We start from the raw sequence: 24,794 nt of genomic DNA on the forward strand, positions 1-24,794 counted from the left end.
GGTGCAAGCTCGGACTCATAACCAGCAATCTCGCTGGATGTTGGGCCAAGGCCCCTGAGTTCTCTCCTTGCCCTCCCTTCCCAGGTAATCAGGCTACGATAGCTCAGCCTAGCCTGCGACTCAGGCACGTGTTTTCCTGGAATGTCCATATTATATTGTTCCTTTCTTAGACAGAATGAGCTACTCATGACCTCAGGTGGATATTCCAGAGCCTACCGAGCTATCTCCATGACCTCATGCCTCTGTTCTATCCTGCCCTGCTAACAGCTCATCCCTCCTGCCCTCCTGCCTATCAGCAGACAGCTGTCTAGGACTGCAGCTGCCCTGGGGGCTCCCTTTCCCTCCCAGCTTCCTGTCTTAGCCACTTCTCCAGCCTCTCCTGCCTCCCCCACATCTGTGGCCCCAACACACTTACTTCATCTTCTTTTCTCTCTCATCAGTGCTTGTTGGCATCTTCTTCCCATAGTAGTGAGAGATTTTTAGAAATGCCCTAGATCCTGAAGGGGAAGAAAAGGATGTGATGTGGGTCCCTGCTAGGGCTAGAGAGCAAGACTCAGTTTCTCCAGGAGCAAAGGACCCAAGCTTGGCTCCCGTCGTGGCGGCGGCCCAGACCAGGCTGTGGCTGGGGATTGCAGAAGTGTTTTGTCTGCTTAAGGAAACAAACAACACTGTGTGTGTGACGGAGGGCAGGGGTGCTGGTGCCAGAGAGACTGGGAAGGGTCTGCCAGCTGGAGAGACTGGGAGGGCCTGATCCTCCCGGTGTCCCCTGTTCTTCCCTCTCCCCTGAGCCGGAGAAAGTGATCCTGCCCCTCACGTCACATTCCTGCTCTTGTGTCTTTGCTGGACCCAGGTTTAAGGAAACTTGGGGAATGTTTGTGCAGGAAGGTAATTTAGAGCCGGGCTCAGCAACCTCTCTGCAAAGGACCGGAGAGTAGATGTTTTAGGCTCTGTGAGCCACACGATCTCAGCACAATACTCATCCGGGTCATTGTAGCACAGAAGCAGCCAGAGACAATATGTGACAAATGAGCCTGGCTGCATCCCAATAAAACTTTATTTTTGGACACTGAAATTTGAATTTCACATACTTTTCATGTGTCACAAAATATTCTTCTTCTTTCGATTTTTTTTCAATCATTAAAAGATGTAAAAAACCATTCTTAGGTCACAGGGCTAAGCTATTCTTGGCTTATTCTTGGCCCGTAGTTTGCCAATCCCTGGTCAGAGCGCAGTGTCCCCGGGATGTGGCCAAATGTTTGTGGGAAGCGCTGGGTTAAAGATAGTCAAACACACGCCCGACCCTGCTCCTCAGAGCACTGTACATTCCCGAGAGGGCCGTGCATGCCCGGCTTCTCTGAGTTACCGAACCCGCTTGTCTCATGGGGTGTCTTACAGACAAGCATTTCTCAGGACTCCATTCTGGGGCCTATGCTTTGGGACATGCTCCAGTCTACCCCTCATGACACCTGGGGAAACTGAAGCTGGAGGGCCTCGCCAGCTGGACATACAGCCACGTCTCTTGACTGCACTGGTGCTCCCGATATGCCATGCTCCCTGCACTGGCTGGATGACCCCAGGCACAGCAGCACGGGCTGAGGCTAGCCCACCAGGACATGAGGGCCCCCAGGTGTCTGTACCTGGACATGCACACACTTCCTTCTTCCTGAACCCAAGAAGGGGTCATGCGTGGCTGCACATCAGGAAACACTCCTAAAATTCCTGTCCCTGAGTGAGTAAGGAGAAGTACTTATAGGTTATCCTTAGCCTCCGGCTTGCTGTCCCATCACTGACGAGGTATAATTATTGAAGATTTGGGGAGTAAGGAGACTGGTGCACCCTGCACAGTGATCATGGATTTCCGTGTGCAGAGAGTTTACAAAGCGCCACTGCGTCACTTCCCATTTGGTCCTTAAACTTGCCCTCTGGAGGAGGTAGGACATAAATAAGGGAATAAAGTTTTTTCTTTCCTTGTTTCTTCTTTTTTAAAATTTTATAGATGTGGAAACTGAGGCTCAGGGCAGCCAGGAGACTTGCTCCTGGTTGCACAGCTTGGGGCGGAGCCAGAATTCAGACCCAGGTCTCATCTCCCCTCAGGGGTTGCCTTCTCCATGCCCATTGTCTTACAGTGAGGGGTGACTAGGCAGTGAAGGAATTCTCTAGGGCAGCATGACCAATTTCCCTTTCTCCACCTCCCCCCTCTTCCTCCGCCCCTCGCCAGCCCCCATATATACGAATCTCCACAGAGGCTTGTCTGCCCGCACACCTTCACTTTTGAAACCACCTCTCTAGCTGAGGGAAGAACCTTCCGTCCACACTTACACCCCTGACCGCTGAGGGAGGGGGCCTCTCTGACTGTCCCCCCCATGACAGGGGCCAGCCACCTCCGAACAGCAAACCCGTAAGCATCAGCTCCAGGACCAGAGGTGAGCGACTGGGGACTTCTGAGGACCTCGCTTTGGAGCGTGGGGCTGCCGCATGAGTGGGAATGGGGGGCTGGGGGGCCAGCAGAGGGTGCTTATGTGAGGATAAGATGTAATGGTGGACGCAGAACCGCATTCTCCAATTTAACGCCGAGAAGGACTTGGGCTGGATGGGAGGGAGGCCAGGAGGATCACGAGGCCCAGAGATGAATTTTCAAGAGACGCGGCAAAGCCTGCAGAGTTTGAAAGAACAGAACGGGAAGACTTTCAGGGAGGCTCGAAGCACGCTCCTGCATGACAAGGATAGCGGGTGCCGGCCCCGGAAGGTTTGAAAGGTGACTCATCTGGAAATCTGATTCCTCCCTCTTGTTCAGTTACCTGAAAAGTTAATTCTTAGAGTCAAGAGTGAGTCGGTCAGTTGAAGTGGCAGAGTGAGTGTGTGCCGCTAACCTACCGTCTGTGCCTTCCCTATGGGCTAGGATTGACCCCTCGGCTCCAGTGTGATGAGGAGTCAGGGACAGCCTTCTCCTGGAGGAGGAGAGAAAAGACCTGCCCGAGTGTGCCTGAGCTTAAGGGCAGAACTCAGACTAGCAAACGCCTGGTTAAGCTCTCTATCCTCCCGAGTTTGGGCTCCCTACACGTGTTCTTTGGCCCATTATAACCCCCCATTTCTTCACTCTTCTTGGTCAAATTCTGATTAGCAGGTTGTTGGCTAGAGAGAACCGTCCCGGGGCAAGAAGGGAGGCGCAGGGTGTGTGTGATGTGGATGCGCGTGGTGGGGGAGGGCAGACAGTGAGATAGCCAGATCAGCCAGTAGGAGGTTGAGGGACAGAAAGACCCTCACCTCGCCCCAGTGTATCCCAATAAGGCCACATATTTGCAATATTCTAACACTGGGAACCCACCGTGGTCTCAGGTTTCCCATCTGTGTGCCCCCAGTGCTGGCTGAGGCAGAGCCAAGGAGCCTTATTCTGGCGTACATCACTCCTGGGGCAGAGGGCCTGCCTCAGTGGGACGCTTTCTTTCCTCCAGCAGGATCCTTCTGGTTCTTCCTTTGCTGAAAATGGGCTCTCCAATGCAGAGGGCTGCCCTCCTCTCCCTGAGTCTCATCCTGCTTCTCTGGAGCCAGAGGCCAGGAGTCCAGGGCCAAGAGTTCCAGTTTGGGTCCTGCCGAGTAGAAGGGGTAGTTCTCCAGGAACTGTGGGCGGCCTTCCGGGCTGTGAAGGACGTCGTGGTGAGTGAAGCGTTGTTCTGAACCCAGCCACGGTGGTTACCGTGGGCAGAGGATCATATTTCATGATTATGGAGCCCTTTGTACCTCGCTAATCATTTTCGTATACAACGATTTTGTGAAGTCAGAGGCATCACAAGCCCACATTTCCTCTTGCACGTGAGGAAACTGAGGCTCAGAAGGACATGGTTAGTCTACAGTAAAAAAAACACAGCCCAAGGGGAATAAGGAAGGGAGCCTGATTCATCCGGGCTTCATCTATGTCCCATGGGGACGTGAGACTCCACCAACTGGAAGTCACAGGAAATTCTTTGAGACCAGTGGGAGTTTTCCCTACTGCTTTGTCAGGCTCTAGATAGTCTGTCCCCATCCGCCCAACCCTTGCCTAAAGGTAGAAAGAATGGTTAATGCTGAGGTGGGATGGGGTGGCTTGTGAAACATGACTGGGTCTATCTCCTGGGCATGAAAGTGCTCCAGTCTGTACACTCGAAGTTGCTCTCCACACCTTAAAGAAGATCAGACACAAGGCAGAAAGAGGGAGCTTGATGAGGCAGCCTGGGGAGAGGGGAGAGTGCTGGGCAGGGGACAGGATGTGATCCTGACCTTGAAACCAACTGGTACAGTAACCCCCACCCCCCACCGCCCACCCCGATCAGTTTCCTTATTTGCACAATGAGGAGGTGGGACAAATGAGCTCTAAAGCTGCTTCCTCACAAGGATTCTTTCACTGCAAACTGAAGAACCGGGATGAGTGGCTGGGCTACAGGGGAAGCACCAAGGGTGTGAGCTTGGAGGTGCAGCCTGCCCACGTCCCCTGACCTGCCCCCCCCTCCCCCCCCATTGGGAACGTGGAGGCAAAATCCTGCCCCTAGTGGTTCCTAAGCCAAATAGGCTTATTTCCTCCTGTCTCAAGTGACCAAGGAATCAAACTGGGCTCTCATCAAGCCCACATTCAGGCTCTAAGAACTCTTGGGATTCAGTCTGCCCCTGGGGACCAAGATTAGTGACTTTCTGTGGTTGGAAACTTGTACCCCTACCCCAGAGGCCAGCTCAGCCCAGCCCTTCCTGGGTCCTCCTGTGGTCCTTCTGGCCTCTGAGATCTCACAGACTGGATAAATGGAGGGGTGTGGGGGAGCAGCACAAACGTGCAAGGTTGGGTACTGTGCTGACCCCCAACCTGGAGACATCTTTTCTTTCTGTCCCCGAAGCAAGCTCAGGATAACATCACGGGCGTCCGGCTGCTGCGGAAGGAGGTCCTGCAGAACGTCTCGGTAATCAGACCTTGGGGAAGGAGGATGCTTCCCTCTTTGTGGCTGGCCTACTGTGGGTGGGGGTGAGGGGCTGCCTAGGGGAGGCTGACAGAAGCCCTTTACTTCTCCCTGGGTTAAGCCTACACAAGACAGGGCTGGGCACTGAGCCGGAGAAGTCAACGTCTGGGGTTGTCATCACTGTATTTGGGTTCTGTGGGTATGCGTGTGGCGACACAGCGTGGGAGGGAACTAAGGCTTGTAAACATCTTTCTCCATTTAGCCAGAGAGTTGCCATCCATCTTTCTCTCTCTTTTGCTTGGGAAGGTCCAGTGGGCATCTGCTTAGGTCTCTTCCATTTCCAACCTTTTTTCTCACCCATTATTGTCTTCTCATCACCCATTTAGTCAGTCAGTGAGCACAAACATACTCAGCCCTGATCCCTGAAAGGTGCTGAGCTTTGCTCTGTGGGTTTGAGGGGCGAGAGTGCAATCCCTGAGTTCAAGGATGTTGGTTTTCTTTCCTCCTCCTTCCAGTCCTTGTCCCTCCCAACTTCCAACCATCAAGTTCTGGGGGCTTTTCAGGATCCATCACCTCCCAGAGCTACGAGAGAGGCCATGTGATCTAGAAGGAAGCACATTAACCAGATGGGGAGTCAGGAGTCCTGGGAGCTAGGCTGTGTCTGCCACGGGCTGGCTGTGTGACCCTGGGCAGGTCCCTCCTCTCCGGGTCTGCAGTTCCTCCCGTAAAACAAAGGCACCGCTCTGCGTGGCCCCTGAAGGCTCCTCCAGGTCTCACGTTTATCAGCATCTCCCAGGAGATCCCTGCCTCTACTGTGCATCTCTTGCCTCATGTAGCATGTGGGTTGTTCATCTGGGGGGGCAGGCTGGGCAGAGGCTCCACAGTGACTCAGACCCTCCCCAGGACGCCGAAAGCTGTTACCTCAGCCAAGCCTTGCTGAAGTTCTACCTGGATACCGTCTTCAAAAACTACCACGGTAAGGCAGCTGAATTCAGGATCCTGAAGTCATTCTCTACTCTGGCCAACAACTTTATTGCCATCACGTCAAGACTGCGACCCAGTGTGAGTAGAACAATGCTGGGACTGGGGCCCATGGGAAACAGTGCGTTTTGAGAAGACTCCCCTCCCCTTATCTGGTCCTGGCTTTTACTCCACAAGAGAGAGTCGTGGGTGTCATGGAAAAGAGCACAGGCTCTGACCCCAGCAGTTCTGGGTTCAAGTCCAGGTCTGGTTCTAACCAGCTGGGTGACCCTTTGCAAGGGGGTCAGCCTCTCTGGGCTTCAGTTTTCTTACCTACAAAACATGGAGGATCAGCCCCACCTGTCAAAACTGCTGTGGGAATGAAAGGAGGCAGCCCCTGCCACATGGCGGGAGTTCAGCATTGGCTACCTGAGGACGTGGGATTCAGAGCTGTCCTCTTAGGCCTTGGGAACCCCTCTGGCATCACTGGGAAGAAGCGGGAGGCGGCTTGCCTCTGCTGCTACCCAGCACTTGGCACAATGTCTTTTTTCTGTCATCCAGCAGGAAAATGAGATGTTTTCCATCAGTGAGAGTGCACGCAGGCGGTTTCTGCTGTTCCAGCGAGAATTTAAACAGGTAATCAAAGCTAGGAGCGAGAGTTTGCCCCTCCAGCAAAGACTAGCCTGAACTGTCACATGAGGGTGCCTCAGAGAGAGAATGCAGAATTCAGTGCAGGTGGCTCCACCAGGCTTGCCCCAAAGCCACGTGATTTAGCAGGAACACAGGTATAGTTGCATTCATTAGCATTTACTCTGCATAAGCACCACAAACTACATGGCCTATTTTTCTGCCAGTTTTCAAGTTAAAATGCTATTCTATTTCCCTACGAGATGATTTCACTACTGGGGACTTGCCCTGTGAGTTTTCTGAGTACCTGAGCTGGGCAATTGGAGTCGGAAGTCGGGGAGAAAGAAGGGAGACCACCCCACCACATACACATCTGCAGGATTTTCCATAAGGCTCAAATGGTCTAGTTTGTGAAAAAAATTAGGGGAAATTATATTGCCTTTTCCCAAATTAAGACAGCAAAGAATATCTAAATTTCATCCCCAGCTCCCCCGAAAAACATACACAATCTGACTGCTTTTTGAGGAACAGATACGTCAGTCTATAAATAAATGGTGAGGAGCAATAATGTACAATGGAAAGAGGCCTCCTGCGCCTCAGTTTCCTTACCTGTACAGTGGCTCAGGAAGCGGACCAGGCCCACTGTGCACTAGGATTAGACGCTTTTCCCTTGCTCCTTACCCACTGATACTCCCTGGCTCACTTGTCCTCACTCCTAAAGCAGACAACACACAGAGGCAGGGAGCGAGCGATGGGCTGGTGAGCTCGTCAGAGGCCATCCCTAGGGGATGAGGCCCATGATTCCGAATCAGGCCCATTTCGGGAGTGGTGGTGGGAAGGAAAGCTGTTCTTGCGGCTAACATGACACATCTTCATCTCTCGCTTCCCTTTAGCTGGACATAGAAGCAGCTCTGACCAAAGCCTTTGGAGAAGTGGACATTCTCCTGACCTGGATGGAGAAATTCTACCAGCCCTGAACGCCCAGACCAGGATACCCTCCTGGTTCTCCGTGTCATTTCAAACGAGCGCGCCTTCCCGTGATGCTCTCTGGGCGCTTCACGCCCTTGACCACGGGCCCCGTTCTTGGCCCAGGCTTATCCTCAAAGACTTCATTCTTTAAGTGGCCCCAAAGACAGCCACGGAAGGTTCCCTTGGATGCTGTGAATAATCTACAAGCAGATTCTTATATTTATTACAACTCTATTTAATTCGTGTCAGTGTTTTAACTGATGCCATATTTATTGGTGAGACTGTAAGTTCTGTGAAGGCAGCAGGGACACCCCTTGCTTCTCTTTTATCCACCACAATCCTGGCCACTGCATGGGGCAGTGGACAGGCGCTTGGCAAATGCTTAATAAACTGGATTTTTTGCCTGTCTTTGAATTGCTGAGGAATCATGAGGGGTGCTGAGATGTGAAGTTGAACTTTCGGGCATGGAAATCACATTGTTGTGACATCTGCAGGAACAGAGCACTGGGCTGGGGGCGAGGCGCACCGTTTGAAATACAAACGACAAAAGATGTGATGTGGGCCAAATGCCCAGCACAAAGCAGGCTCTCACTGAACACTTCATTTCTTGCCCGCACTCCCCACCCCACTCTCCCACCATCCCTTCCCCTTGGTGCCTCCTTTCTTAGCCTACTCATTCTTCCCTTATCTGCCACTTGAGAGGTGCCAGTGTCCGTCTGGCACTGCCAGCGGTGTCATCGTACTGCTGTACTGTCCAATCTGTGATGACATTCCCTGCTAAGAAAAGGCAGGGACCTCAAGTCTGGCTGCCTTTCCTTTCTATTTCTGGACAAGTGCCCAGTGAGGCTGAGCTGGGTGTCTGGGAAAGGGCTTCTTCCTCATGGCAAGACTGGGCATTCTCTAGTCTCAAGCTCTGGATGAACTCTGGAGTTGACTTCAAGCCAAAGATAGAATGTCTGCTATGCCTTTGCTCAGAAATCTTAAGAGAAAGAGTCTATGTAGGAGGTGGGCTGTCTCTTCTCCCATGATCCAAGTGCTGCAGAGGCCCTGGCCCTCCAGGAATCCAGACGACTGTCCTTCCCCACCTTGCTACAAATGACCTGGAACTGGCAAAGAGATGAGGTGCACTTCAGAAAGCAGAGAGATGTAAAGGTTTTGGATGGCTAAAATAGACCAATGTTAAGGTGAGTGCACAGGGGCTGGCCCCGTGGCCGAGTGGTTAAGTTCTCACACTCTGCTTCAGCGGCCCAGGGTTTCACCGGTTTGGATCCTGGGCATGGACATGGCACCACTCATGAGGCCACGCTGAGCATCCCACATGGCACAACCAAAAGGTCCTACAACTAGAATATACAACTATGTACTAGGGGGCTTTTAAAAATAAAAAAAAAATGATGAGTGCACAAATATCAGTGCTAGGCGATGGAAGAAGGGTAAAGAGATGACAAAACCGATTCTATTTCTAAAAGACAAGAAGTTCTGGGGTCGGGGTACTTAACAGCATCAAGGGAGGAGAGAGAGTAAAGAGGATTTAGGGAGATATATATATATATATATATACACACATAACACTAACACTAACAAGCACAGCTCTGAAAATTTAGAACTCTTCATCACATCAAAATTAATTGCCCTTAACGTAAGATTCAAGATGAGTAGAAGCTCACTAGTAAGTGCCGGCCCTAAGATGAGGGCAAAGATGTTGACAGGGGTGTTTACCAGGCCCCCTCTCAGCTCATGGGCTGAGGCGTGTCCTCACAATGCAATCCAGGGGCCTTCTACTGGAGTGAAGCCCAAGCCTGGGGAGGGTTCCAGAAGCAACAGCTGTGCCTAAGCTCTAGCCCAAGGTCGAGCCACATGGTCTAGAGCCAGGGCAGCAAAGACCCTCTGCAAATCCCACAGCCTGTCACACAGCTTGGAAAGGAAGCAGGTGGCATTGGACAAACGCTCTGCATGCCCAGAGCCCACCTGAAAACCACATGGGGCTGCAAAGGTGCGTAAGAAGAGCAGCGGGGACTGTGCCATGACCCCGACATGGCACAATTATTCTAACATCCACTCAAGAGGGCTATGCTGGGGGCAGTCAGACAGGAACGAGACTCAAGGAGGGATGTGGGAGGTAATGAGGGCTCCAAAAACATACTGAGCAGGTGCTGGAAACCAGCGGACACACAAGACTCAGTGGCACAAAGGTCTGGGCCCAGGGCGACAGCTGGAGAGGTGAGTCAGGCAGGCAATGTTGACGTAGTCCTCTAAACCGGTGTCCTCCATCATGGCTGCAGGCTGGCGGCAGACGCTCACATACTCACAGCTGCTCTTCAGAGACGAGGCCTGGGGCCAGGGAGCTTCAGACACCTGGGAACAACCAAAGATGCATCACCAGAAAACACTTAGATCTAATGTGGGCAGAAAGTGCCTTAAATGGGGTGCAGGCTAAAATCACGTGGCCAAGCACAGGTCTGAAGGTGACCCAGCTGCCGGAGTTTCCCCTCTGGGTGACTTATCGAGTAAATATGCATCTTCTTAGGGAGTCATTCAGAAGCAGGGCGAGCCACGCCCTGCACCTCTGTAAGGGCTCAGAGAGGCCGTGACGTGGCAAGACAGTGCATTCCGGGAAGGGGCTGGGTGGTGGAGGGGGGCAAAGCGGCAGGCCACACGGGCCAGTGGAACTCCCCTTCCCCAGACAGAAACCTCAGGATAATCCGCCTTCAAGGTGGGTCAGTCCTCAGAGGATAAGGCTGTGTCACGACCCCAACATGACACAATTATTGTAACATCCACCCAAGAGGGCTGTTGTAGGGAGAGTCACACATTTACACCCAAGTGCTGAGAACTGGAAGTCCAGCCCCCTGAACATAGTAGGCACTCAGTAAGTGCTCATTGAAAGAAATGTTACTTTTTGTACTTTACCAGAAGGGAAATGAGCAGCAGCTTGCTTCAACAATACATCTCCGACTGCCTGTTACAGTTCATCGTTTGAGATAAATTTATTTGGCTTAAGAAATTAAGATATTCCCTACGAAGTCTAAAATATTCAGTTATTAATCACAGGCACCTTGTTGTAAACTTGTTCCATTAAGATTTTAGTCCCTAACAGTGGGAATGAGAGTTTCAAGCAGGGAGGAAGGGTAATATCTGAGCGAGCAACAGGCCCAGGGAGGGGCGTGTGGGGTCACAGGGGAGGTCAAAAGAAAAGGGCCCATGTAAGGGTAGCGAGGCTGGGTCCTGCTGGAGCTAGTAAGCTCCTGTGGGCCTCCTCTGGCAAAGGTGGGCAGGGCGAGCTCAGGCAGCTGGAGGGGACTGTGACAGAGCATTACTTGTTGCTGGGCATCGCTCTCCCCTTTTTAGCAAGGCACACAATTGCCCAGCCAGGGACAGCCTTTCTCAGCCTCCCTTGAGGGTAGGTGTGGCCCCATGACTAAGTCAGGCCAACGGGACGCGAGTGGCAGTGATGCGTGAAACTCCAGGGTCATGGTCTGAAGGAAGCAGCTTTCTCTCTCTCCCTCCTGTGGGCTGGATTGCGGACCTGGCGCTTGCGATTGAGCACGGACTGCGGACCAAGCAAGACTCCAGGGGATGGTGGAGCCACCAGACAGATGGCGCTGGAGTCCCTGGATGACCTGGCGGCTCAGGCCCTGCTTCCTGGCTCCCTGCCTTCACTGGAGAGGAAACAGACCTCCATCTTGTGAGCCTGTGGCCTAGGGTTTGCTGCATTAGCTTGGTCTACACCATAATTAAAACAGCAACATTTGCCACACTTAGGTTTTCCTGGTTCTTGAGGTCACAGTGTTTTAGCTACTGTGGGCTACTTTAGAGAATAAAGCGTTTTCTCTTCTTAATTTGGGAAAACAAAGATGAACGGATAGTTTAAAGGCTTTTCGCCCAACTGCCAATGGCCATCGACAGAAGCATGAGTTCCCTATGCCCACTCCTAGATTTCCAGAGGAATCCTCCTCACCCAAGGCGTTGAATCCTGCCTACATCTTGACGTCCGCTAAGTCATCCTCGAGGCCAGGCTTAACCGCCTCAGGGGATGGGCAAATTACCTCTTCTCATCTTAGAGTTTACTCGAACGTTCCCCTCAGAGTAAGGTGAAACTGGGTGGATCCACCCCTTAAGACCTCCTAAAATCGAATCTCTTCCACAGGAAAGCCCGTGCGTATTTGCAGGGTCGCCGTCTATCATCCCCTACTCAGCACCCACTTTCCCGTGAGGAATGCTTGGCTGCAAGCCCGGAAAGCAGGTCTGCCACACTGGCGGCAGGCAGTCTCCCGACACCATCAGACCAGAAACATACTCCTCGTTGCCGACGCCGGGCCCAGGAGCCGCTGGGGAAGCGGCGCCCTCGGCGGAGCGGCAGCTCCGGGAACCGCGCGGGGCCCCGCCTCCCCGCTCCGGCCGCGGCTGCAAGCAGGGGCGGGGCGGGCTTACCTTGGGCGGGGCGGAGGCCGCCGAAGCTCCGGGGTCGGGGAGGGGGGCCTTGCCGTCACCTGAGGGGAACCCGGAGGCCCAGGTGAGGGCGGGGCCGGGGGAAGCCCCGCCTCCAGCCCCGCCCGGAGCCCCGGGAGGAGGAGCTGGCGTTGCGGGACGCCCCTGGGTGCCCAAGCCGTGCCCGCGCCCGCTCCCCGCGCCTCCGCGCCCACCTCCCGCTCATCCCCCCCACCCCCACCCTTCTTCCGCTCCCCTCGTATACCCCGCCTGCTCATCCCCCCCGCCCTCCTCCTGCTCCCCGCGCATCCCCACCCGCTCATCCCCCTCGTCCTCCTCCGGCTCCCCGCGTATCCCCCGCCCGTTCATCCGCCCCCCCCCGCCCCGCCCTCCTCTCGCTCCCCGCGTATCCCCCGCCCGTTCACCCTCCCCCGCCCTCCTCCCGCTCCCCGCGTATCCCCCGCCCGCTCACCCCCAATCACCTCCCGCTCCCCGCGTATCCCCACCCGCTCATCCTCACCCGCTCATCCCCCGCCCTCCTCCCGCTCCCCACGTATCCCCTGCCCGCTCACCCCCAATCACCTCCCGCTCCCCGCGTATCCCCACCTGCTCATCCCCCTCGTCCTCCTCCCGCTCCCCGCGTATCCCCCGCCCGCTCATCTCCCCCACCCTCCTCCCGCTCCCCGCGTATCCCGCGCCTGCTCACCCGCCTGGTCCGCCGCCCGAGCACGCCGCGGGCAGGCGCTATAGATGTTGTTTTGGGAGCGCGGCCGCGGCGACACGCGGGGCCGCTGCGACAGGGGCCGCTGCGAGGCATCCCGGGCGCGCATCCTCACGGCCAGTCTGCGCACTCGCCTGGAGAGCGCTTCTCGACGGAGTCCCAGGGAAAGAGAGGAGAATGGCGTCAGAGGCCTGTGCCTCGCCCCCTCGCCCTGGGTCTTCGGAAACTGGAGGCTGTCTCCGTCCCCCTTGCCGTGTAGCTGCACAGAGTGTATGCGGCACAGCCTTGCCCTCCCCTGAAGGCCAGAGAGCCCTGGCCGCTCTCCTTCTTGTCCCCATTTCCAGACCACTGACGCCCATTTCCAGACCACGGACGCCCATCCCTCGTTCCCCGTAGCCCAGGCTGCTCCTCTAAAGCCCCTCAGCGTCCCTGGGGTCCAGCCGGGGTCCTGAGGCTCTGGGCTCTTGGGGCAGCTCAGCTCTGCTAACCGAGCCCCCAGCTGCTCACCTTTCCTCCTTTGAATGACCCTCTTCACCACCAGTCCCAGAAGCGCCAGCAGGATGAGGCCTAGGATGGTGGGAATCAGGATGTGAAATCCTTGCTCTTCCGTTCTGGACCCCAGGCCATGGTGGAAGCCTCTGAGGAGGAAGGAGAGAGAGAGAGGAGGAAGAGGTCAGTGAGGGAGGGAGGTTGACGGCAGCACTCTCGAGTGGCCAACTTTTCTGGAGATTACTCACAGGTTTGTCCATTTGTTAACACAATTCTTGCCCTTCCCCCAAAACAGCCTTGTCTATGGAGTCAGGACACCTGCATTCAAACTGAGGTTCAGCTTTTTACTGGCTGTGCAGTCATGAACCAGTCTCCCCACTTCTCTGAGGCCTGGTAAATGGTATAGTAAAACTTGTTGCACAGAACTGTGAAAGGATAAAACAAAATAGTGGACGTAAAGAACTTAATGCGCCTGGCCTATAGCAGCAGTCGGTAAACGTCAGTTCCCTTCCACCTCTCTGTGCCTCAGTTGCCTCACAAGATTATCGCAAATATTAAATGGGTTAGTTTCTTATAACTGTGGAAAAGAGGATTTTTTTTCTCGTGGTGCTCTCTCTGCCTAAAAGGTCTCCCCTCCATTTTCTCTACATATTGAAATCTTATTTTCCTCAAAGGTCGGTGCATACGTCCTCTTGTCTTCCCCAATCATGGTAAACCAGAATTAAGTTTCTCTCTGTCCCCAGTTCTTGTGTTCATACCCATTACAACCCTTATCAGAGTCAGCCTTGCATTAGTTAATAAGATCCAGATATTGCATGTTTTTGTCTTTTTACATTTTCAGGACATAGAACAATGCCTCACACGTGGTAGACACTAAGAAAACATTGGTCGAATTGACTTGAATTCTTCACTGGCAGGCTGGTGTAATTTTCTAAACTAGTAGTCAGGAGTTCTGATTCTATTTGAAACTGCTTAGCTCTCATGGCCTCAATTTCCTCATCGATAAAACCCAAATGATGTTGGAGGTCCCTTTCCTAACTACCATGTTTGTTTTGGCTTAGGTAAAAGTAATTCCAATTATTATAGATTTTCTCTGAAGTCTGCTCTAATGCTGTCCATTGCAGCACTGGCCTGGGTTGCACACCAGCCTTTGGACTGGTGCTGTCCAACAGAATGCAGTGTGAGCCACCTATACGATCTTAAACTTCCTAGTAGCCACATTGAAAAAGTAAAAGGAGATACATGAAAGTAATTTTAACAGTTGATAGTTTAGTAGCTAATTTTATTCTTGCTTAGTTCTTCCCCAACAAAACAGATCTGAATAAATGCCGAGTGACTGAAAGATTGGGTCTCACTTCTACAGGAATCCTGCTGGGGCATTGATGAGTGTGTTCTTGTTAATGGCACTAATGAGTGCTATACTCATAGGCAGTGTATTTCACAGTGGCCTTCTAGAGGCAAAGCCAAGAAAGGTCTCAACTGGTAGACATTTCAGGAAGGTCTCAGTGGCTCTCCTGACTCTAGACTACTTTGCCTAGTTTCTAGCCCCTCCTGGATGGGAGAGGCCTCTTACCTCTGCCTGTGGAGCCTGTTGTGGTGGGTGTAGCTGGCTGTCTGGCGCCTGAGAGCTGAGGTCTTTGAGGCTGCGGTGGATGGCCGGGGGGTTGTGGGCTTGGCAGCTGCTACTGAAGATGCTCTGGAAACTCGAGGACGGTAGGTGATTAGGGTGGTGGGAGAGGAGTGGTGTGCTAGAGGGGTCTCCGTCCTTTGAGCTGGTGTGCTTACTGTAGGAGATAGCAGGAAACAGTGACCTCCCGTGCACACACTCTATCTCCAGCAGGACTGGGCCTCCATGTCCCTCTTGAATACACTTTTCCCTTTTAGCTCGACTGCCTTTGTTCTTGCAGTCCTCATAGCCTGAATGCCTTCTTAGCATGCCATCCACACCTAGTAAATTCTATCTTTATTTGCTTCAAACACCCGGAGGCCTTCCCTGACTTCCCAGGCAGAAGTGCTTGCCCTCCTCAGAGCGTGGAGAAGGCCTTGTTTGTAGTTCAGTCCCCACTCTGCCTTGTGCTGTGGTTGTGTGCTTGTCTTTCCTTGCCCATCCCACAGCTGTCTGCCACAACCTTGGGTATGTGATGAGCTCAGTTACCCTGTCCCTCTTGGCACCCAGCAGGGTCCTTTAGTGTAAAAAGGCTCATCAGTATATCTACCTCACGGGATAGATGTGAGCATATGTTGGAAATATGGCATGTCAAAACGCATTTAAGACAGGAAAATGATAGAGAAATGTAAAGGTCTCATCAATATAATTATCATTAATCTTTTTATTGCAAAATAGAGTTGTCAAAGTCACTGTATGCCAGCGAGTGGAAGACAGCCCTATGCGGAGCAGGAGGCATGACGACCTCTGGCTGGGACAGTGGCCCAGTCTGGTTTCCGCAGTCATTCACCAAAGAGCTGGATTTTGTGAATGGAGCATAAACTTCATTGCTTGTGCTGCCGCCCACTGGTGATGTGTGAGTTCTGCAACTAGTGCTGAGTGTCCATGGATTTGAAGGCTAGAAGGCAGATCTCCGGGAGTTGCCCCCTCTGAAGGCAGGGAAATACACATCTCAGACTGAGCTCTGCTCTGCCAACCCCTCTATGAACTGAAGGGGTTCCCCCTCCTCAATTTTCACAATGCCCCAGCATCTCTCCCACCTCTCCTACCCTAGCTTTGGTGAACTGACCTTTGGTTGTGAATTCAAAAGCATGTGCAGGCGTCTGGAACCAAGGAGGTACTGGCATGTTTAGAAATCTACGAAACCATTGTGGAAGCTCAGGCATCGACTCCTCTTCCCAGAGCAGCTCGTACTCTATTGGAGGCAAGAGGAACACATGGGTGGGCTCTAGGAGGAAGCCGAGGCCTGGGGCAGGGACTGTGGTATAAGCTGAAGCTGACTCAGCCAGGGTGGATGGCAGTGAGGGGACGAGGGTGGGGTCCACCAAGAGGAGCAGGGAAAGAACCAGGCTGGAGGCTTCACTGAAGGCAATACTCTTTCACCCTACCCCAGCCAACATTCCCTGCGGGACCGTCAGAGGCCACTGAGATTCCAGGTTGTTGAATTAGTGCTGCTTATGAGTGAGGAAGTCAGTGGGGAGAAGGAGGAAGGCAGAGGTCAGCAGAAATAAGGAAAGGGTCGGATCATAAAGTCACAAGTTTGGCCTACAAATGTGGCCTGAAAAATGACCACCTTTCCTTTATATTTGTCCCTGATATTTCTCATGGGACAATTATACAGGACAATTATGTCCTTTTCTTCCAATTTCCTCCAGTCTCAGAGCCTCTCTTCAATCTCAACCGCCCACCCCACCCAGCTCTAGGTAGGAGGTATACAGTGCAACCAAAGGTTATTGCATTATCTTGTTCCTTTCCTCCAGTTTGGGTAGAAAATTCTGTGGGCCATGAAGTTAATTGACTCTATGAGGTTTCAACCAACAAATCCCAGTTATCATTGGACTAGCTAATATGGCAATAGCGTAAGAGTCGGAGGGACTGCTACAGTGGGATGGTTGCTCCAGCCTTCCTGAGTGGAAGCGTTTTCTGGGTGGGCTGAGCCTCCATCAGCTGGGGCACCTACCACTGTTGACATTCAGGGTGATTTGCTGGGTCTTGCCCAGGTCTGTGTTCGTGCCCGCCCCACAGGCATAGACTCCACTGTCACTTTTGGTCAGCTCTGTCACCTCCACTAGGAACAGATTCCTGTCTGGACATGGCGTCAGGGTGACTCGGTGCTTGTATTCTTTCTTGACAAAGTTACTGTTGGACACCACGGTGGCACATGCTCCAGATCCAGCCATCTGCCGGCAGAGATATAACCTGACACGCGTCACAGGAAGTGGGCACTCGATGGTAACAGATCCGCCCAGCGTTCCCTCCAGCTTGACTTCTGGGAGGATCTTCAGAGCGCCCGATACTGCAGGGAGAGGGAGTCAATGTAGAGGAAGCCCCATCTGCAGCCACATCCCACCTTCAGCGACCTCACACTCATCCCCAGATCTAGTCGCATGCCCATCATCAGCCCAGGCCTCAGCCAGCCCTTGGCCTCAGCCCTACCCTGACCTCAGTCCTAGCCTCATCCACAGATTCTTCCCTCACCCACCCCTATTTATGTCCTCAGTCCAGCTCTTCGTCCATCCACAGCCCTAGGCCCAAGCTCGTGTCTCAGCCAGACCTCTCCCCAGCCCAGGCCTTAACATAACCGTTAGCCTCACCACCAAACTCAAACCCATAAGGTCCCAGACACCACCCCTGAGAATATAGTCAAAACCACTATCCCACTCCAAGGAGAGAGAATATGCTGTGGGGCCCCGACAGCACCTAACCCCTAAGTGACTTCAGTGTGGCTTTGGGAGGCATGGCGCAGTGTTGCCGCGACAGGTTTTTCTGTCCAGCTTTGCTTTGCTTGGGTCCATTCAGCCAGAACAGCCGTTCACCCTGCGTTCTCTGTGTTAAGTCGCTCAGCGGCATTCATGGATTGCCTTTCATGTGACAGTAAGATAGCTAGCATCCTCCCCACACAGAGGGTGACAAAAACAGCCAGCCACTCCAGCACAGTGTCATAAGCCCCTGACAGAGACACACAGGCTCCCGGGAAGCAGCGAGCTGGGCACCTGATCCCAGATGTAGGAGAGGGATGTGGAGTTTGGGGAACGCTTTCTGGAAGAAGTGATGTCTAGTAGCATCTTGTGACCTGAACGACTGCGTATGGAGGGCAACTGAGAGAATGATGCTTATCCTCACTGAAGTAGGGACATAGAGGGAAAGTAAAGGTGGATATGAGTGTGTGCACGGGGTGTGCACACTGTATGTGTCCTGGGGGTGGGAGGAGGATGTGAGGCAGGGAGGAATAAAAGATGTGGTTCATGAGTCCCTGACATCAAAAAGCTTGTGCTTTGGCTGAGAGAAGGCAGGTCTAACACATGAGCCAGCTGGAGAAGGGGGCAAGGCCAGGCATGGTTGCTTGTCAACTGAGTGGGTCTCAATAACTGTCTGCGTGTTTCTGGGAAAAGGGTTCATAGGGTGAAGCGTGTGTGTTGGCGTAGGGCTGCGGGCACAAGGGCAGAGGAGGAGAGACCTTTCCAGACAGTGAGAACAGCCTCCATACAGGCTGGGATGTGAGCGAGAACATGGCATGTTTACGGGGTGTAGAGAAGGTCACAAACATCCTGAAATTCATCCCAAGAACACACGTTAAGAATAGCTCCAAGGAGTTTGGCAAAATGAGGAGAGTCAAGAAAAGAAGCTTGAGGCTTCTGGATGAGCAGAGAGACCTGAGGAGGACGTTCTGGGGAGACGGAAGAACGTGGATGGCACTAAAGGTAGAGACAGCTATGGGGCGTAGGTCAGAGTGGAGGAGGTTAGAGAGGAGCCACATCTACAGAGCGAGTGAAGACAGAAAATGTAGCTAGTGTTGACGTGTGGGAGAAACAGAGGGGCCAGCCAGGCACGTGAGTGCTGACTGGGAGACCCTCACTCGAATAGCCCAGCACTGCTTTAAGTCCCGGGGGACAGACGTGTGAGGGAGCCTCGTGACTGGAACGTGGTGAGGGAAGGGTGACCCATTCCAAGTCAATGACCCCATCAAGGGGCGGGGAGGCCCCTGTGTGTCCAGATGGCCCACACCTGTGTGTAAAGCCTGGCACCTGAGAGTGAACATACGAATATTTTTGGATGAACCCAGCCAGAAAGAGGTGTGAATGCCGCTTTCCCAAGAGCAAGATGCTGTAAAACGGGTAGGGGCAAGACAGAGCAGAGAGGGGTCATCACCTGTGCAGACACCTTCAGCAGCCTCACTCTGCTCAGGGAGGAGCTTCTGGCAAACCCCTGGCTTGCCCAGATCCTCTGTTATGGACAGCATGTTTGCATCCCCCAAAAATTTATGTGTTGAAGCCCTGACCCCCAATGGATGATCTTAGGAGGTGGGGCCCTTGGAAGGTACTTAGGGTTAGATGAGGTCATGAGGGTGGGGCCTTCGTAATGGGATTATGTCCTTATCCTCTCCATGTGCACAAGAGGAGCCCATGTGAGCCCACAGGGAGATGGCAGCTGTCTGCAAGCCAGGAAGAGGGCCCTCACCAAGAACTGAGAGAACAGATTCTCACCAAGAATCTGCTAGCACCTTGATCTTGAACTTCTGGTTTCTGGAACCGAGAGAAATAACTATGTGTTGTTTGAGCCACACAGTCTCTGGTATTTTGTAACAGCAGCCCGAGCTGAGTAAGACCCTCATTGTGTAAACGCTGGATGGATGAAGCACAAGAAAGCAGCTGGTACGCTGAGCTCTGGTCCCAGGGAAGCACTGAGTGGCGATGTGAAAGTGACCAGACCCCAGCTCTCCTCGGAGTCCACAGTAGCTTCTAATCGACCCTCCAGGCTTAGAAAAGCAGATTTCCCAGAGAAAAGGTAGATATAACCTCCTGGTGAAGACCTTAGCACAGTGTGCGTAGACTCAAGGGGGAAGAACTTGCGAGGATGCAGATGACTGGTCCTACCCTTAGGCATGGGGATTATATCTGGACAGGGTGGGGCCTATGAATCTGCATTTTTAAACAAGCATCCCAGGTGCCCTTGAATTTTTGCAATCCTGGGTTATATACTACATTTCCAAATGATTCTGGGGAGAGAGAAAGACTTTCTTCCATACTCAAGCCATCACAAAGAAAGCAAGTATGAATAAAAACCATTTTGACCCTCAGGAAACTAAGTAACCTTTAGAAGGTATCTAAAGGAACCCTTCTGTTTGATACTGATGTTTTAGAGAGACTACTAAGTAAGTGACATTAATCTCTAAATTGGTGACGGTTTTCAGTGGTGACGGTAAGGGAGAGGGGTATGTGTGGTGTAAAAAGTCACTCTTGATATATAATTGGATATAAATATGTTTGGAGTGTGAAAGAAAGAGCTGTGTAGTTTTCATAATGCAAAATAAGGTAAAGACCCACAAGGCCTTGGCTGGTGCTCTGGAGACAGATGCTGGACTCTGGACTCTGGGTAGCGGTGATTTTCGAGGTGAGGGTGGTAATGAGGACCCTATCAACTCGAGTCCCAGGAAAATCTCTGGAGGAGGGGGCTGGTCTGAGATTTTTATGTTTATCAGAGGGAGCATGGATATTTTAAAAAGGGTGAGAAAAAGCCTACTCAACTTCCCACTTGTGCGTGCGCTAACCCATGTGTGCCCAGGCCTGCTGTCTGCCCTATGTCCTGCCACAATGAATGGAATGTCCCCTCTCTTCTCAAAAGCCATTCCTTCGCCTGTATCCAGCGTCCCCCCTGCTCGCCTTGTTTAGAACTTCTCTTCTGCATTGATCCCTTCTCTCCCTGCCTCCCCGGTTTCTTCTCTCTTGGTGTCACCACAGCTCATAGGCGTGCTCTGATCTTGCCTATGTGGACACCTCCGTGGACCTTTTCTTCCCCTTCAGCTGTCACCCTCTTCTGCTCTCTTTCCCAAACAAATCATCAAAATCACTGAATCCACTTCCATATCTCCCAGTCCTCTTCAACCCACACCTGGCAGAATTTTGTCTCCAGCATTCCACTGAAACTGCTCTGTTCAAGGTCACCAAAATGCTCCTTGTTGCTACCTTTGATGGTCACTTCTTTGTCTTCACTTTACTTGCCCTCTCAGCAGCATTTGACGAACTGAGCCCTCTCATCGTGAAACACTTTCTTCTCGTGGATTCCCTGATACTACACTATCAATGGCTGTTCCTTTCCAATCTCTGTACTTACTTCTTCTCTACCCACCTCTCAAGGCTGGGCTACCCCTGGCCTGGTACTGGGCCTGATCTTTTCTCTGTCCTCCCTCTCTCTCTCCCACAATAGCTCATTTGCTCGCATGGCTTTTAGTGCCAACTCTATACAGTTTTCACCAAAACCTGTATTTCCAGTCTTGTCTTTACCTCTGAGCTCCAGACTTGCCTTTCTAGTATCTTCACTTGGACTCCACTTGAATATCTAAGATATGTTTCAGACTTAGAGTGGCAAAAAAGGAAAGAACTCTTGATTTCTCTTCCAAAAACTTCCTTCACAAGCTCTTCCCATCTCAGAGAACAGCACCAACATCCATCCAACTGCTGAAGCCCAAAACTCATGCCCATATTAAAGAATCAAGAAAAGATTTAGGGGTGTGTGTGTGTGTGTGTGTGTGTGTATCTGTGTGTATGGTGGGTCACAACATCAAGTATGTGTATTATTGTTATTATGGGTCAAGGTAAGAAAGATTTGGAAGTCTACACTGTGCGCTACTGCCTTGCTTTATTATGGAACTCCACTGAGGGCTCCTGGTAATGTGGTCTATGGCTTGTGCCTCATGTACTGGGCTCTGGGACCTGGACAACCCTAACACTTGCAGGACCTGGGGCAGGAATACAAATAAAGGCCCAAATATCATGTGTCTAAATATTTTAAAATAAATCAAGCTAATGAACTGTTGAATAAAGAAGGTTCTATCCCCCTATCTTGACAAATTCACACACTCCTTCGATGTCCTCTCTAAAACATGGCCGTGCAGGGAAAAATGGCCCCAAGCTTCCTGCCCACAGCCTCTGCTCTATCTCCTCTTTTTTTCTTACCCCTGGCTCCTGCCCACACCACAAGCTTCCTGGTATACATATGGTGGATTACCCAGCTTGCATGTCCAAGCTCCATCCATCCCCTTCGCAAAAAGCCGCCTGTGGCCACCCTTTTATAGGCCAAGGGGTCACCTTAGGATAGAAGACGCAGGATAGAGACTCACACAGTCATTAAAAGTGGGCTCAGAGTCATTTGGACAGGGAATTTGAGGTCTAGAAGAGGGGGTGAAGGTGTGGATTTGGGGTGGGCACATCCCCTTGGGCCTGTGGACTCTTCATCCTGTGGGGATGGGCACAAATGAAGAAGGACCGGGCCCAGAGCAGGGACCTCTCTGGTCCAGCTAGAATGGTGGTATTGTCCAGGACAGGCTGTGGTGCTATAAGTGAGGTTCCCTCCACTCCTAGAGATCTTCCACTCCTACCCGACCCCTCTTCCTTCTCAGACCTGAGTTTAGTTAACCATATTGTGTTCACGTTTGTCCTAGTATCTCTCAGAGGCTGATATTTCATTAAAACATTCTCTTGGGCTTTTATGGCTTTTCAATCTTTGACTCAACAAACATTTGACTTTCTTCCATACTCAAGCCATCACAAAGAAAGCAAGTATGAATAAAAACCATTTTGACCCTCAGGAAACTAAATAACAACATACGATGGACATACCCTGACCCACAATACAAGGCAGAATGGGACCAGCTATTGGGATTCAGAATAGAGCACTCTGGAAAGTGTACAAGAAGGAGGGGGAGGTTGAGATGGACTTTGAAGTACCCATAAAAGATGGAGGTGAGAGGAAGGATGTTCCTGGCAGAAGGAATGGCATGAGCAAAGGCTTGGCGGCAAGAATGTCTAGCACATGTTCAAGGCGAGTCTTGTTTGTCTGGAAGTGCTGAGGAGTGTGGCAAGCTTAGAGCATAACGGGAGCACAAGGCAGGAGTTTGTATTGAATTCTGCAGGCAGTAGGACCCATTGAAGTTTGTTGGGGAGGTCAATCCCATGATTAGAGTCAAGCTTTAGGAAGATTAATCTGGAGCTACAGGCAGGTCAAGTTGGAGGAAGTGGGAAAGACAGTTAAGAGATGACTGTGTGTTCTTTTCCTTTCCATTCCCTCTGTCACCTCTCTAGTAGAGGCTGTAATCACTCTCATCCTGGTAAGTGCAAATCTAGAAACTACATGAATTAGCCATTGATTAGGTCAAAGTCTGGGTGCGGATAAATGGGAAGAGGTGGTAAAAAGCCATTCTGGCATTTTGTGGCTGATGTCAGAGATAGTTCAGACGGACAGAGTAGCTGGTTTGGATGGTGACCACTGAGGAACTTGAAGTAAGGTGTTAGGCACGTTGCATTTCAGATCTTGGTGGGATATGGAAGTGGAGGTGCCCAGGAGACAGTTGTAAATTGAGATATGGAACTCAGGAAATGGATTAGGGCCACCGAATGGATTAGAGAGTCTTCATTTAGAGTGGAAAGTTGAAAATCAGGAGTGAAAGAGATCCAAAGAAAGAGAAGGTAGAGCTAAGAAGAAAGAACTTTGAAGGCGCTTGCTTTAAGAACCCATATTAACCAGGGGAGAGGCGACATCTTCAGCTCTTAAGAGTCAACACCTGAGCTAAACAGGAGACGTGTCTGGAGTGGAGAGAGGGACACCAGCAGGAGTGGAGAGGCCCCTAACAGCGCACCCTGCCCCTGTCCTTGTCCTGCCCTCGGGACTGGTTTCCAACTAAATCTATCCATCAGTGATTCCGCGACCTGAGGCCGGTTCAAACCTCATTTCCCCGCAGCACCTACCTGGCAGGAAGCAAAGTGACCAAAGCCAGAGGTCCATGGCTCCTTCCAGAGCAGGGTGCCATCCAAGAGCCCCGCAGAGGGGCAGAGACCTGGCGCCCAGCCGGAACCCTCACAATCGGGGGCTTGAAAGAGATTTCTGGGTCCCACGAGGAGCGGGGCTTGAAAATGAGGAAATGACAACCCATCTTGTTTGCCAACTACTCTTTTCTAAAAAAGAAAATACCAGCAAACCACAGCGGAAGTCAGGAACTGAGAAAACATGTTGTGTTGAGTGAGAATGGGTCCCCAGGGTTCAAAGGACCTCTAGGCAATTCCTGAAGACTATCAGAAACGAGGAGCATGATACGAAATTTCCTTGCCTCGGGCACTTGTTCTTAGGGGGGCCTCTCATGCTTTGGGTAGATTCCTTGACTTCGGAGCCAGGGTCATTTGATTTATCCCTGTCTTCAGGATAAAGGAGCCTCGTTCCCAGTTTTCTCCATCTGAGGAAGGCTGTGTGGCTAGAATCTTGGGCCTGACGTCAGAAAGTACTGGTTGTAGCCCTTGAACTCACTGGACAAATATTTTTGAGCACCTACTATGTGGAAACACTAAGTATGGATTTTGAGCAATTCACTACCTTTCTCAAAACCTCGATTTCTTTGTCTAGAAAGGGAAGGTGGAACAAGATGATCCCTGGCATTCCCTCTGCAGAACATTGTTCCTGGAGTCCTGGCCACAGCTCGCCCAGCACCTCAGATCTGTCACCTCTCATCTCCCTCAAACACCTCCCCAAGGCGCTGCCCTCTGGCAAGGGCCCAGGCCGCTGTCCAGTGACCACAGGGACAATGCCAGGAGAGGATGTGACAGGTCACACAGCAACTCTCCTAAAGTCACAACAGCCTGGCAGAGCTATCCTTGACGACCCCCAGGGTCCCAGGTGAGGCCCAGTGACTGATGGAGAAGAGAGAGACGTGGAGGCAGCCGTGAGGTGTTGTGGAAAGAGCTTTGGGTTCCCGTCAGAAGACCTGGGTTCTGGTCCTGGCTGGGCACGTCCCAGCTTTGGGCCTCAGTTTTCTCATTGATAAAATATGGGTGGTCCCCGCCCTGCCTGCCACATGGGGCTTTCACAAGGCCCAGCAGGAACTGTGGTTGTGGAAGTGCTTTGAGACCCTTCAGGGTGGTGATGTGTGGGGCTGTTACTTATTGGAGGTTTTCGTTCCTGGATGTTCCATTGTGGGTGGGTTCCCAGGGCCCTCACCTCCAGGCCCTACGGCCTCTTGTGCCCACAGAAG

At 52.1% G+C, this 24,794-nt stretch overlaps 2 protein-coding genes across 3 annotated transcripts; one reads left to right on the forward strand and one right to left on the reverse strand.

Annotated features, from left to right (window-relative positions):
* The first annotated feature begins 2,253 nt into the window (after positions 1 to 2,253).
* IL24 (interleukin 24) lies at positions 2,254 to 7,889 on the forward strand. The gene is made up of 6 exons (XM_001489749.5): positions 2,254 to 2,423; positions 3,456 to 3,654; positions 4,860 to 4,922; positions 5,823 to 5,981; positions 6,441 to 6,515; positions 7,400 to 7,889. The coding sequence occupies exons 2-6, from the start codon at positions 3,484 to 3,486 to the stop codon at positions 7,481 to 7,483; spliced, it is 552 nt and encodes a 183-aa protein (XP_001489799.1). The 5' UTR covers positions 2,254 to 2,423; positions 3,456 to 3,483; the 3' UTR covers positions 7,484 to 7,889.
* FCMR (Fc mu receptor) lies at positions 7,727 to 23,727 on the reverse strand. 2 transcript variants are annotated; one of them, XM_023640458.2, is made up of 9 exons: positions 23,521 to 23,712; positions 16,740 to 17,075; positions 15,849 to 15,974; positions 14,687 to 14,897; positions 13,132 to 13,262; positions 12,610 to 12,768; positions 11,907 to 11,965; positions 9,619 to 9,830; positions 7,727 to 8,581 (listed from the first exon to the last, which is right to left on the reverse strand). In XM_023640458.2, the coding sequence occupies exons 1-8, from the start codon at positions 23,555 to 23,557 to the stop codon at positions 9,654 to 9,656; spliced, it is 1,236 nt and encodes a 411-aa protein (XP_023496226.2). In that variant the 5' UTR covers positions 23,558 to 23,712; the 3' UTR covers positions 7,727 to 8,581; positions 9,619 to 9,653. The 2 variants fall into 2 exon arrangements, with proteins under 2 accessions (XP_023496226.2, XP_023496225.2); XM_023640457.2 differs by having other exon boundaries at positions 7,727 to 9,830; positions 23,521 to 23,727.
* Positions 23,728 to 24,794: the final 1,067 nt, after the last annotated feature.

This window comes from Equus caballus, chromosome 5 (assembly GCF_041296265.1).
Source record: "Equus caballus isolate H_3958 breed thoroughbred chromosome 5, TB-T2T, whole genome shotgun sequence".
Classification (NCBI taxonomy): Eukaryota; Metazoa; Chordata; class Mammalia; order Perissodactyla; family Equidae; genus Equus; species Equus caballus.

Coding starts and splice junctions, on each gene's coding strand:
- IL24 (XM_001489749.5), top strand. CDS start 3,484: ATGGGCTCTCCAATGCAGAGGGCTGCCCTCCTCTCCCTGAGTCTCATC. Junction 4,923..5,822: donor AGGTCCTGCAGAACGTCTCG/GTAATCAGACCT, acceptor GACCCTCCCCAG/GACGCCGAAAGCTGTTACCT. Junction 5,982..6,440: donor CGTCAAGACTGCGACCCAGT/GTGAGTAGAACA, acceptor TCTGTCATCCAG/CAGGAAAATGAGATGTTTTC.
- FCMR (XM_023640457.2), bottom strand. CDS start 23,557: ATGGACCTCTGGCTTTGGTCACTTTGCTTCCTGCCAG. Junction 14,898..15,848: donor TTTTGAATTCACAACCAAAG/GTCAGTTCACCA, acceptor TATCTCCTACAG/TAAGCACACCAGCTCAAAGG. Junction 13,263..14,686: donor AACAGGCTCCACAGGCAGAG/GTAAGAGGCCTC, acceptor CTTCCTCCTCAG/AGGCTTCCACCATGGCCTGG.